The sequence below is a fragment of the Styela clava genome, chromosome 1 (assembly GCF_964204865.1).
Source record: "Styela clava chromosome 1, kaStyClav1.hap1.2, whole genome shotgun sequence".
Taxonomy (NCBI): Eukaryota; Metazoa; Chordata; class Ascidiacea; order Stolidobranchia; family Styelidae; genus Styela; species Styela clava.
Window position 1 is genome coordinate 7,387,484 of NC_135250.1, and position 13,268 is coordinate 7,400,751.

General features: G+C 33.9%; 2 protein-coding genes across 2 annotated transcripts in view; one reads left to right on the forward strand and one right to left on the reverse strand.

The window, feature by feature from the left end:
- Positions 1-37: 37 nt before the first annotated feature.
- Positions 38-3,984, forward strand: LOC120348446 (uncharacterized). The gene is made up of 3 exons (XM_039418566.2): positions 38-282; positions 1,283-1,426; positions 2,179-3,984. The coding sequence occupies exons 1-3, from the start codon at positions 225-227 to the stop codon at positions 2,694-2,696; spliced, it is 720 nt and encodes a 239-aa protein (XP_039274500.2). The 5' UTR covers positions 38-224; the 3' UTR covers positions 2,697-3,984.
- A 1,945-nt stretch (positions 3,985-5,929) lies between these two features.
- The window catches only part of LOC120337276 (utrophin-like), a 56,364-nt gene continuing 49,025 nt past the window's right edge, over positions 5,930-13,268 (reverse strand). Inside the window, exons 62-74 of the mRNA XM_039405014.2 lie at positions 12,957-13,042; positions 12,320-12,477; positions 11,363-11,529; positions 11,016-11,127; positions 10,634-10,725; positions 10,367-10,540; positions 9,981-10,025; positions 9,056-9,128; positions 8,750-8,865; positions 8,074-8,167; positions 7,832-7,915; positions 7,542-7,590; positions 5,930-7,226 (exon numbers count right to left, since the gene is read on the reverse strand). Coding sequence (XP_039260948.2) covers positions 7,222-7,226; positions 7,542-7,590; positions 7,832-7,915; positions 8,074-8,167; positions 8,750-8,865; positions 9,056-9,128; positions 9,981-10,025; positions 10,367-10,540; positions 10,634-10,725; positions 11,016-11,127; positions 11,363-11,529; positions 12,320-12,477; positions 12,957-13,042 — 1,255 coding nt within the window. The 3' untranslated portion in view covers positions 5,930-7,221. The remainder of the gene's footprint in view (positions 7,227-7,541; positions 7,591-7,831; positions 7,916-8,073; positions 8,168-8,749; positions 8,866-9,055; positions 9,129-9,980; positions 10,026-10,366; positions 10,541-10,633; positions 10,726-11,015; positions 11,128-11,362; positions 11,530-12,319; positions 12,478-12,956; positions 13,043-13,268) is intronic.

Consider the following 13,268-nt stretch of genomic DNA (forward strand, 5'->3'; position numbering starts at 1 on the left):
AGCTATTTCTACAATAATTTTTTATTACTGCAATTAAATTGACATAAAATGTAGGAAGAATTTTTCGGAGGTCAAAGGTCGGTGAAAGGTCCATTGGCTGAAAACAAATCGAAACAATCCAGTTCGGATCTGCAGAATTCTTCACGAAAGTATTTCCTCGAGAAGTATTTCGACGACGACGTGGGGAGTTGGCTACTGTTTCCTATATATTTTGATATAACGCTATGCCAAAGATGAAGAAAAAAAGTTTAGAGGTTAAAAAGAGGGCGAGAAAGGCAAAAAGTAAGGCCGAACAAACTTAAAAAAGATATGCGGAAGATCGATAAGCAAGCGGTCTCCCATCGCTATCTAGTTAGGTATATCTTTATAACCTGTCTTATTAGTTTTTCATTTTAAAAATATCTTATGTGAAAAATCACGAACTTATGTCAAACTAATTTCATTTGGATATATATTAACTTTTTCTTCAATAGAAACAATACCGGTCATTAAGTACCGTATCTATTCATAGTTTTCCTATGTCAAATTGAAATTGTAAAAGCAGATATCTCTTGTCAGGCTATTTTGATTTGTAATGAGTGACTTTTCTATTGCGTGTTAAAAGCCCCATATGTTCCTGTGTTTTCCAACGTGTGAGAATGACCCAAAGTCAGAATGTGGGTCGCGTGGTTTTTAATATGAAACATCAAAACTTGTCATGATCCATCATGCTATGTGTAACTGAAACTTTGCCATGAATTTAAAAATATATTCAGATCACAAGATTTCACAAAATTTAATTTTTAAGAAATTCAGGAATTTTTGAAAAATGGTTGGAAACTACTGTTCTATCCGATATGCGGCTATGCCCAAACATTTTTTTGAGAACTTTTATTTATGATCCTTTTTTTATATTGCTTTGTTTAAGAAATAGCAACTTAATGCTGATTTGTGAAATATTACATAAATTTTGAAGTCAATTGTACAACTGAGGTTTTTATTCAGAATCTTCGAGACAGATTTGAGATTGTTCCTTCACATGTCTTTGTGTTCGACTCCTCTATCCTAACTAAATTTCTTTTGCTGAAGTGATGTTTTCTTACATAAAAGACATTCTTACTAGAAGTTTCAAATTTTTAGGACATTGTGTCATCAATTTTTTATATGTACCAATATTCAATGAAGCAAAACTAGTCGGAATATTTCAATCCTACGCAGCAATACAATGCTGCTGCATTATGCTCCATGACCTCTGGGTTAAGGTCATTTTTTTTATATGCTTATGCTAAAATTTGCTTTACAGAGAAACTCGAAACATTGAAACATGCTTTAAAAGAACCTAGCGTGAATTCAAATAGTTTTCCAACAGCTTGTGAAGAACTCAAGAAAACATTACCTAACAAGTCTGATGCTACGAAGTCTTCTTTGGATATACATGGAAATGGAGGTAATAATAATAATTTATTTGTACTCGCAGAGTTGTGAACAGGTTATTTCTTTGCTTGTAATGGAGATAAAGTCAACTCAATCCTCAACTTAAATTTAGATGAAAGTTCTAGCACCCCTTGGTATTTTAAACATAAGGGAGGGGTATAGGCCCCCTGTCATTCGCATCATAAAACTGATTCAAGCCAATTTTTTGAGGTATGTTATTAAACTCACTCAACATCAGACGGGATCGGCTACTCTGGACGTGGCGATCGACCGGCCAATCGCGATCGACGTGTTGCATTGCAAATACTTAATCTTCATTAACTAAGTCCAGTGCTTCTATTTGAAATGGAATAAATAACTGTACCAAAAAATCAAACACTTTTTGTTACGAGTTATCACAAAAAATGTCAATTATATCAAAATTTCTATATTTCAGGCCATTATGAAAAAACTAATAAAAACCTGGGTGAAATTTTGACTTTTTCCATGCAATGAATGCAGTCCAATAAAATTAAAGTGTCCTTTGATACATATAAATACGAAACAATTACTTTAATGCACAAAAAAATTGATGAAATTCAACATTTGCTTGGAATGGCCCATGTGTGTGGGTTCTTGTACCTAGTCTGTGTAATGATGTTTTCAGTCTTGATTCAGAATTAGTATTTTTTGTTTTTGTAATTGACAGATGAAACTATGGGTTGCAGTAACGATTTAAAACGATTCCCTTTTTCATGTGTTGATTTTGAAATTATCATTTTCCAGGCGCAACACATTCTAACGACAAAGTAGGAAAATCCAATGAAGACACAGTATTAAAGCAATTGACGACCAAATACACATGTGTTGGTTCCACTCAAGTAATACCAAAACCGATATCGAACACGGCTAATGACCGTGTTGAACCTAAATATTTCAAAACCTGTGCTGAACCATATAAAAGTGCTGCAAAGTTCAAAAACAAATCTTCGTCCGCAAAATCCGAAAGTAAAGCTGCTAATGACAAAAGTAAAATTTCAGATAAACAAACGGAAAAATTTATAGTGCGAAATATCAGCAAAGTTTTAAGACTATATAAAGTGTCGAATTTAAATTATAGAATCAAACCAGTGCGACATATGACTCCTAAAAACTTGGTTTGTCCTGTTATTTACATTGGTGAGCCCGCGTTTCTTGATCCAGAAGATTTTTCTGAGTGTGACACTAACACCTCGTCTCTGCCTCCGATTTCTTCATCATTTATAGTGGAAATACTTAATGGCGTAAATGAAAACCATCTTTAAGACAGGTTTTGAAACTTCGAATACAATAAATACTGGTAAGATGTTGTTAATATTCCCAAATCGAGTGGACACTCTTATTAGTGTTCCATTTCGGGGACAGTTTAACCAGTTTTTCGTCCCAGGAGCCTGGATCATTTTGTCTAAGATTCTCTGTTGTTCCTATTTTTTAATGGAAGGTATTTCGCCGATTAGATATAGCCTAATTTGGACGCCCCAATATAAGTAGCTTCCATTTCTGATGTACCATCCGGACCGGTAAGCATCTAAGTTTGCTTTGGATATTCTGCATAATATACAATTCTGCATAATATACACCCTGCGCAAGTTTAAACCAACTTTACTCCCATTCCAGTCAAACATAAGTCTGGGATACGTACCAACAACACAAGATAATGTTGGTTTGCTTTCAACATGTTCGCCGATCGATACCTTTGCCAGAAGAATTAATGGCAAGCTTGAGTATCACAGTCTCAGCGAGATCACCTTCCTCCGCGGAGGAAACAACATATAATATACACAACTGCAGGTCTAAAGAAGAAAAAGATAAGTTGTGCGACAGCCGAGGTTATTCCTACACTTTTGAAGGCTCCAATCAGTTTAATGTGACATGGAGATGTTCAGTTCGAGGTGCCAACACAGCTCAAGGTTTGAAAGAACCTAAGCTTGTCACAACCACGAACATGCCAAGTTAATAGCAAAAGGAAAGAGGAAGCCAAGAAAAAATCCATTCGTTGGTGCAACACTTTCAGATATCTGGTCCTTGTCCGAAACTATCAAAAATAACGTCATTGGAAGGAATGGCAAATTGTTTCAGACAAGCAAACAGACCGGAACAGCAGGATTTGATTCAAATTGAATTGGGTATCAACCACTTACCTGAAAACTCCGTACAAAATAAACTTAAAACACTTGATAGTGGCCACAGAGCAACAGATTAATCCTTTGAAAAAGTACAAGTGAAGTCTCTAAAAAATGCAGTCAATTTGAAGGTGCTTTGATCAAAAAAGGCACATTATTTTCACACATATGGCAGTTTGACAACGGTTCCATGGAGAGCCACAGTTTAAAGTTTTTCTTGACCAAAAGTTGGAAAGGGTGAAGAGGAGACCTGTATTATACTTGAAATTTATAAAGCTTACTCAACAAACATAAAAAGAAGGGATAAATGTTGAATGATTGATTATGTCTCTTGCCAGGTTATTATCATTTCTATGCATTTTTAAAGCTCAATGGTAAATGTATGTTTTCACCCACCATACTGGAATTAAACCATTTGAATGTGGGGAAATGTGTTGTTGAATTTTTTATTTAATTGAGGGCAATTTTTTTCGTATTTTGATTCCATTGAGGCCGTAGGGATGGGCAATATAGAATACCGAATCCGGAGGATCCGAATCTCAATGTATTCGAATCCAACGGGATTCGGTTACCGCCCCTCCAGCGCCAAGCGTCAATTTTTGTATTTCGGGTTTCTAATTTATCAATTAAAGACGAGCGTTTTTTCTCGCGTGGAAATCTCTCTCGTTTAATATAACTTGCGTCTGCTCGTAAAATCGGTAAACATCAAAGCACTGTTATCTCAATCGGCATGTTCAGGACAAGAAGTCGGCGAAGTACACCTCACGGCGAAGACTCGTTATTGCACCATTTTTGCGTTTTACTGATTTGCTAAAAGCTAACGTATAATATTAATAAATATATGTGCCGACTTACTAGCAATATTCCGATAATCTAATTGCAACAATCTTTAATTGTCTACAGACGTGCCTTGCTTCATTTTACATTAAATGATATCTCGCGACTTGCGAGTTTTCCCAAAAAAGGAGGCATGTAAACCAAAAGCCAGGCGTTAAGTGTTATAACATTGCTTGCGAATAATTTAGATCAAATATTATTTACGAATAATTTTATTACACCATTTTCCGAAATACAAAAGTTATATCGCAATACGTGAAAATCTGTCACATTTAAATTTCACGCTCAAACATTCCATTTTTTTTTCAGTCCGTTTCTATCGTTCAAGATAGACGCACGTTTGATCCGGTGCCTGTAGTATTTTCGTCTCTGATAAATTTAAAAAAAAAGTTGCGGCATCTGGCGAAAATAGTGACGTATTGAGCTTAATTAGGGCCAAGTCTGTGTAGATAATGATATGTAACGATAATCATAGAAAATGAATTCGTCTTAATTAGGGCCAAGTCTGTGTAGATAATGATATGTAACGATAATCATAGAAAATGAATTCGTCTTTAGATGGTATTGTCTAATAACTAAGTACACCATTTTCCGAAATACAAAGTTATATTGCAATACGTGAAAATCTGTCACATTCGAATTTCACTCTCAAAAGATTACATATTTTCCCGTCCGTTCAAGATAAAGGCACGTTTGATCGAGTGTCTGTAGTATTTCAGTCGCCGATAAACTTAAAATAAGTTGCCGCATCTGGCGAAGATGTGACGTATTGAGTTTAAATAGGGCCAAGTCTGGGTAGATAATGCTATGTAATGATAATCATAGAAGAGGAATTAGTCTTTAGATGTTATTACCTAACTACGAAATCGCCATTACAGGAACTTGTTTTGCAAATCTTGCTCGCACAGAAATAAAAAAGTTGATTTTGATTTATAGTGGTTAAATTTGTAATTTACAACGGCCTCGTAGGTTGCAGTGGCCACACGCTGGTCCTGCATCTAATTATTCTCAGAGGGTATGTTTCAGTACACTCGGCAGACTAACATTGAAAATGATTGGTCTCATTATCTATTTTTGTATTTAACCGCTTACTATGAAAGTGTGTAGAGCGTGTCTTAATTTAGCATTTCAGTATTTAGGGATTATTTGAAGGAAAAAAATATTGTAATATTCCTAAATTTTATTGTCCTGGGAAATGCCTGTTTAGTATCAAATGAAATCCAATGTTCAGGACATTTCCAAATAAATAATACATTTATAGTCATATATTTACAATTTTTTAACATCAAAATCCAGCATTGTGGTATCCAGCAGCAAGTATGAAAATAGAATAGGATTCGGTATTCTGGTTTCGATTTAACTATTTTAGAATAATAAATTATTCTACATTGCCCATCCCTAATTAAGGGCTTTTTCTCACGCGCTGAGTATCGAATACACACAAAGTGCCAATCGACGATCCTGGAGGTAGATAAACTAAATTACACTTACATGGTAGATGGTGGTTTTCCCACACCATAGTGAGCCGACAACACAGATAGTGGTTCTACCATTTTATTATATTAAAAAGGCCGTTTTTAACACTATGTAAATTTCAAATAATAATCATAGGTAGAAGATAAAACTTTGTGGGCGATTAATATTTTAATAACAATGAAATAAAACTAAATCACTATCAATATATACAACATAGCCAAGGGAGTGAGTATTAGAATACGCTCAAACATGCATGGCCAATGACTAAAGATTGTCCAGGCATGATCAGTTATCATGAAACATGCTTGGTTTTTATATACTACAATCAAAGAAACTATTTTAGAATAAAAAAACACCAAAAAAGTATAAAAAAAAATTCAAATTTGATCACAAATTCATCCCTGAATATCTGAAATAAAGCTAGAAGCCAGGCAGGAATTATCCTTTTTGAGCATGGGCAATACATAAATTGTGCCTTGAAAGCATCACCCAATAATTGTCATGCTTGGATGTATATATACGATTTTCCAACTATAAACAAAACATCAATAAATACAAATAGTAAATTCAAAAGCCAATTATGGCTTAAATATGGTCCCAAAACCAGGCAAAACAATTATACTGAAGACATGGTACCCAAAACAACGTCAAATCATGTGTTATTATATTCGTAAATATTAAATTTTTAACAATGAGACTGAAAAAATCTGTTAATATAATGGATGCGCTAACCATGAGGGACAATGTATTGATGCAATAAAGTTCATTGATAGTCAAAATCAGAAAAGAAAAATTTGGAAAAGGATTACGTTATACCGAGGGTTCCCAAACTTTATGCTTATAAATTCACCTTGGAAATTTAAAACAAATTTTCCAACTGCAACCCCGAAAATAGCTTATTAGTTTTACTAAGAGCAAAAATAACATCAGACTATCTACCCAAATCACAAAACAACACAGGGTACAGTACCGACCCTTGAGGTGGACCTTGACATTAATAATCACATTTTAGAGAATTTGAAACCCCACAGGTTGAGGACCCCGGCTTCATATTATCTACATCTAATATTCTACTTCTATAAAACATGTGTATCGAACACTGGAACACTTATTACTATGAGAAGTCGAAAAAAGAAAAACTAGTCATAGTACGAAATTTTTTTCCATGTATATTTTTTAATATGAGTTAAGTTAAAACTAATCGTTGTAACGTGCATATTCATTTCTTGCAAAACTGTAACAAAAGGCAACTTGGTGGATGTTTGGCAGGTTTATATAGTATTGATGAAGCGGTCTTTCAATGCAGGTAAGCGATTATTGACCACTAATTCAAATGGATCTGTCGCTTCTAGAATCATTCTGTGAAGATGAACAAAAGTAAAATGACATTTGATTTTCGTAACACGAGAGATTAATTATCAATAAAACAGATAGGTGTAATAGTCATTATAAGTTGAAGGCAAGTAAGTATATATTACAACTGTTTAACAGCATGATAAGAAATGTGATGAACAGCGAGACCAACTTTCAAGTGCTCTATTCAGCAAAGCTTGGTCTTTGAAATCAATGGGTCTCTGTACGAAAAGTAATTGAAGTCTCTTGATTCAGGCAATAAAGTTAAGCAAGGGTAACTAAATTTTGCCTCCGAATCATAAAAAAAATACAACCACATACCAACAGAAGACTGACTGAGAGAACCTCCATCATTTGAATTTGATTCGCCCTGTAAAATAGAAATAAGATGATAAACAATTTACTATGTTTCGCATATGATATCAGGAATAACCAAAATTTTTAAACTCCAGTTACGCAAAGTGACAACATTTCAAATCAAAAACTTAAAATATTGAATATAATTAATCTGGAATTTATCTCTGATATCAGTCTGAAATAGATTAGGTTGATGGTCCCATCGACCTAACCAAAGTAAGAAAGACAAAATAAAAATATTACTGTTTACTTACAATTATTGATTTGATATGACCTAACTGTTGTTGAATCTGTTGATTGTGTTCCACTAACATCTGCATTCTGCCTTCCAATCGATTCTAAAATCAAAAAACAATATCATTGAAAAATGCTTAGATTGTTTCTTCGCTGGGAAGTTAAGTAACCAGAGGTGCGAGTTAGGTTTAGTATTCAAGAATTCAATTTAATATTTATTTTTGTCAATTTTGCTAATATAAATTTAAAAAAAATTTCCAACCTTGTGTTCATTAAGTTTTTGTGCCTCTTCAATCAATTCCTGATTTTCGTGAGTAATTTGGACTTTTGCAATGTATTCAGTGTTATGTGGAGACCTGGTTAAAAGAATTTAGATATTGAAATTATGATAATAGTTTGGTTCACTGGGATAAGCAACTCTTAAATTCACTGGTGGTAGCACTGTTCCTCGTACAATTATGGCTGAATTTTGCCTCTTCCAAGCCTCACAGGTGTAAGAAATTTGAATGTTCTACAAACATACTGAACGAGTAAAATAGTTGATTGAATTATAAATGAAAGGATACACCAAATGTGGGACGTTCATAGAACATGTCTCGTCAATGCATGACTTGGTTGGATATAATACTACGAAGTAATGGAACTCAACCAAAACCCTGTCCCTCCTCCTTGAAAAAGCTTTCAGCTGTCATACTCCGTCAAACTCATACTGTCAGACACTCACCCACTAAATTTCAAAGTTTTACCCAGAAACTTCAGATATTTGAGATAATAATGCACAATCACAATTTTATTAGCTTCATAAGATCTTGCCATTCTAGTGGCATTACTCCTGGAGATGAGCCACAGAGTGCATGCTACCTTTCCTTTAACACAGAGAACTTCATAACCTCGCCAATATCATATAATGAAACGAATAGAGATTAATTGAATCTTACATTAAACGTGATTGGTTATGGTGATAATGGTCATCTTCAAATTCTTGAATGACGGCATCAAGATCAAGACCATCTCCATTCAGACCTTGGTAGTCAGGATTATCGGCATGATGACTCTAAAGTACACAAGTTGTAGTTTTAACACATTTTACTATTGAGGAGCATACAACAGGTTCAAATTTACTCAAGTACGACTATGTGCGGGAGGACTGTTGAATTTCGTTTCGTTGAATTCGTTTACTTCTCCCTCTTCCCTTTTTCACTACATTATTATGAAATCTAAATTTTGGAAAAAATAAAACTTACTCCTTGAGTGCTTAAAGATGTAACTTCTCCCATTGTTTGGCAGTATTGCAATATCAAATTATGTTCTTCATCACTAAAAATAAAACGAGAATATCGGTTGAAAACAGAAGATAGTTAGGGAATCCCCCAAAACAGAAACTGCAGTTTCGATTCATCCGCTCTTGTAACTTGCGCACCGCACACACACACTCGGCGGGTCTCAAAATTCTCTCGCTTTACAAAAATCTAGATCACTCAATCAATAATTGATTGATAACTCGCTAATTATTCGACATAATTCGCCCAAAATCAATAGGCTTCTGGTCCGAGATAAGATGAATGCACATGCAAAATCTGGAGCAGATTCAATCTCGCTTTCGTGAGATATCGCTTGCATCTAACAGACAAACAGACATACATACCTATCAACATACTTACCGATTAAAATCGATAAGTAACAAATGATTAGGATTTTCAACAAGACTTAGATAATGGGCCGGCTGGAGGCTAAAAACTCAATATGAAAAACTATGAATAAGGAACAGTTTATTCACAAGCTCGCCCAACATAGGCTAACGCTTATATAATAATAAAAAGCACAATGTAACAATTGGGGTAATTATGACGTTATTTTCATTTATATTTCCAAATAAAATTTATATCCATAAAAAGAATAGTCGTAATTTTATCAGATACAAGTGGGCTGGATGGAAAACTTCGATGGGCCAGATCTGGCCCTGCGTGCAGTAATTTGCCCACCCATGGTATAATACTTCAATCATTTTATATGTATAGAAGTACATGATAATGAAACAAAGTTCCTTATATTTTGGTCAATGTTTACTATTCTATTATTATAATTGCATCAGCAGACAGGTCACATACACAAACCCATTTAAGCTCTGACATGTTATTGAATATTTATCATAAATCATTGCAAACTCACTTTGTTCCTCTCAATGATTCTCCCAAATCTTTGTTAAACAAATGACTGCAAAAGAACAAAAATTATATGAATGGTGTATATTAGGAAATAGAAGAATTAGGGAGTTAAATAAAATTTTGATTTTATCAACAAAAATTGAATCAGAAAAAATTACTAATTGAAAAAATTCTGATATGTATACCAAAGTCAGGTTAAAGTCAAAACTCAATATATTTCTAATTTTGAGGTGATATTGACATTATTTGTTGCAAAAAAATCTAGAATTGCAAATATTCTAATATAAAAGATACCCTACTACTGCATGCTAGTTTTCAAACATAACAAAAAACAGCCATAATCAAACAGTATTACATTTTTCAAATTAAGTTGTCACATCGTCATTTTACCTTTCTGCATATTTATCTAACTTGGTGTGAGAATCCTCTGTAAAAACACTGTGAGCTTGCGAAGCTGATAATATAAGCGAAGTATTTATATCTCCTGATTTATTTAAAGTACTATCGGGTGATGACATCCATTGTTGAGTGTCTCCATCTTCTCTTGATTGTACCGGAAGATATCTAATGAGAAATTTTATTAATTAACGAGAATGACTTTGTTTGTAATTTGTTAATTTGTAAGTAAGTTCGAAAGTTTCAAACGAATTTATTTACCCAATTTTTTGATATTTTTTCAGCAACCTTTTCCGTCGGAGTTTGTTTTTTAAAACTTTTGTGAAATCCCTCAGTTTTTCACTTGAAGTCGTCTGTAGGAAGGAAAAATTAAAAATAAAATCAGTTTAAATAAAATGTGAAAATTTTTCAAATAATTCAAGGATTTAAATAGTAAAAAGTAAAGTTTTTTGTAACATTTGTATAAATATTATTTCTGCAAAATTTGGCACAAATATCATAATTTTGCTAAAAAATAAATTCCCAAATCAATCAATCAAGTTTATATGAAATAAGAAGGCAAATATGAATCCTAGTATACTATATTTACTTGCCCAGAGCTTTGTTCTGAGGGAAGGTATAAAATAAACAATTCCACACTTACTGGTGTGCAATATTCAACCATCGGATAATAAAACTTATATCCTCTTGCAACTCGGCCAGAGAAAAAACAACTTTGACAAATATCGTAACTGAAATGACGAAGGCTTCGATACCTGAAAAAGAATAACAAATAGGTATTATCTACATCGGGGGTTTGCAGCCTGCAGCCCGCGTGACACATTCAGCCCGCGGTAAAGTGCCAATTTTAGTAGTAAGTAAAAAACTTAAACGCAGTTTCGTTTATCCGAAAAACCACAGTATCTGCCTATGAATCAGTGACTTCTTGTCCAAAGCTTTGTTTAGAGCAAAATAAGTAAAACAGCCATTCTATTCTCAACAAAGATTTACCTAAATCCAACAATTGGATATTCTCTGCAAATAGAACATCTCGCAGGATGTGTGACAGTTTCTGCGGCAACTAATCGATGAAGTACGGGAAGCCATACTAAGGATTGTGGTTCTAACTTCATCCAATCTAAAAATTGTGCTGCGTCAATTTCTGGTCTGTCTCCAGCCTGTTTAGCATCGAGAAAATAAAAAAATTCAATAATGTAATTGAAAATTATTTTTTATGACAATCACGGTGACAAACAAAATGAGTACGATAATCAATTGTAGCATTCATTAAAAGTGACTTGGGAATATTTCTTATTTTATTGGCTACAATTACAAAGAATAAAATGGCCAGTTTATGTTCTATTTTATCATTTGTCTGGCCTTTAAGCTTATAGTGCCAAGACTGTAGGGTTAAGTCTGGCATTCAAGGTTCTATTACTAGTGCAGCAGTCCAAGCCAGAGACATCATGGAATGGGCAGCTAAAGTAAAGTAAATTTTTACGAAACTCAAGATTTGAGAGTTTAGGTAGATAGATTTTTCAAGCAAAGGTAAAACGGATAGGATTTACCTATTTATCCCGGGGGTGAGGAAAGCCAATAAGACGGCTCAATCATATGGTGAACCACAGCCTCTCGTCCAGCTACCAGTCCGTGTCGGGAATGGGTTATTTATTTATTTTCTAGATGAACGGACCTGATGGTGGAGGAAGCTGCAACCAGCCAGCGGTTACATGAACCACCCTGCGGCAGCGAGGAGTCCAGCAACCCTCTCACACATAATTAAACCTGCATGTGATCCGAACCTGTAAACCCTCGCAGTGTAATCAGAATGCGGTGGCAAGCTTATTCCTAACGCTTAGCACAATGCACCAAACTGCTGAGCTGAGATTAGAATGGAAAATATCACAAAATTTGCAGCACAATACCAATAACCATATTACTACTCATCTTACAATAAATCATACTAACCAGTTTGAAACAGCTTTTAACACTTGGTTCAACCTGGCTACCACCAAATGCTGAAGCTTCACCAAGTTGGAATGGAATCTGCATACATGTGTGTAAGAGTTTACCAAGTTGCAAATGATCACTGAATCCTGTGTGTGCTGAGATTTGTCGGAATATATCTGTTGAAAAAATTATAATGAAGATTGATGTTGATTGCTTTTATTACCAAATATACAAATAAAAATATTTGAACAGCAATAAAAATTATGTATCATTTTTGATATTACAAGGGTCAAAATTATCATGAAGATTTGTAACTGAAATTCGGTGTTGATAGAGCCAAAATATTTGTAATATTAACTGAAATAGATGTTAAATTGACTTTAGAAGTTGTTGAGGAGTTTATTAGTCTGGTCTTCTGCTTACAAGCTAACACATCTTAACATGAGGATCAACTTGAAATTGAGTGTGTGTATGTCCTAACAAAAAAGCATCAGTAAATTGCAGTCAACACAATAATATAAAAAATGTTCAGTTGTCCAGGGAATAAAATAAAAGTTGGAAACCAGATCAGTTCATTCCAAGTATGTTTTGGAAATGATTATTAATTTATTATCATTAAAAATGATCAAGCAAAAATGAAAATAAATAAACTCACATCTGTGTTTGTCTTCCAATGGTGCTTTGCATAAACAAACCAATCCAACTTTGAATGAAAGGGTTGGAATGAAACCACCTCGACCACTAAAAATAAATTGTAATTTCAAATTGTATTCCAATAAAACAATGACGGTACAAAAAATTAGCTAGAACATTTTGCCATTAATTTGATTTATTTCATTATAGAAATTTCTGTGAACTCTTCATGGAAATCACAGAATTTTACTATTCATTAAATAACATTAAAAGATTTACGATGAGAAATTGCTGTTGTTTATAAAATTCACAACCATTTTATAGTTTCAGTGGC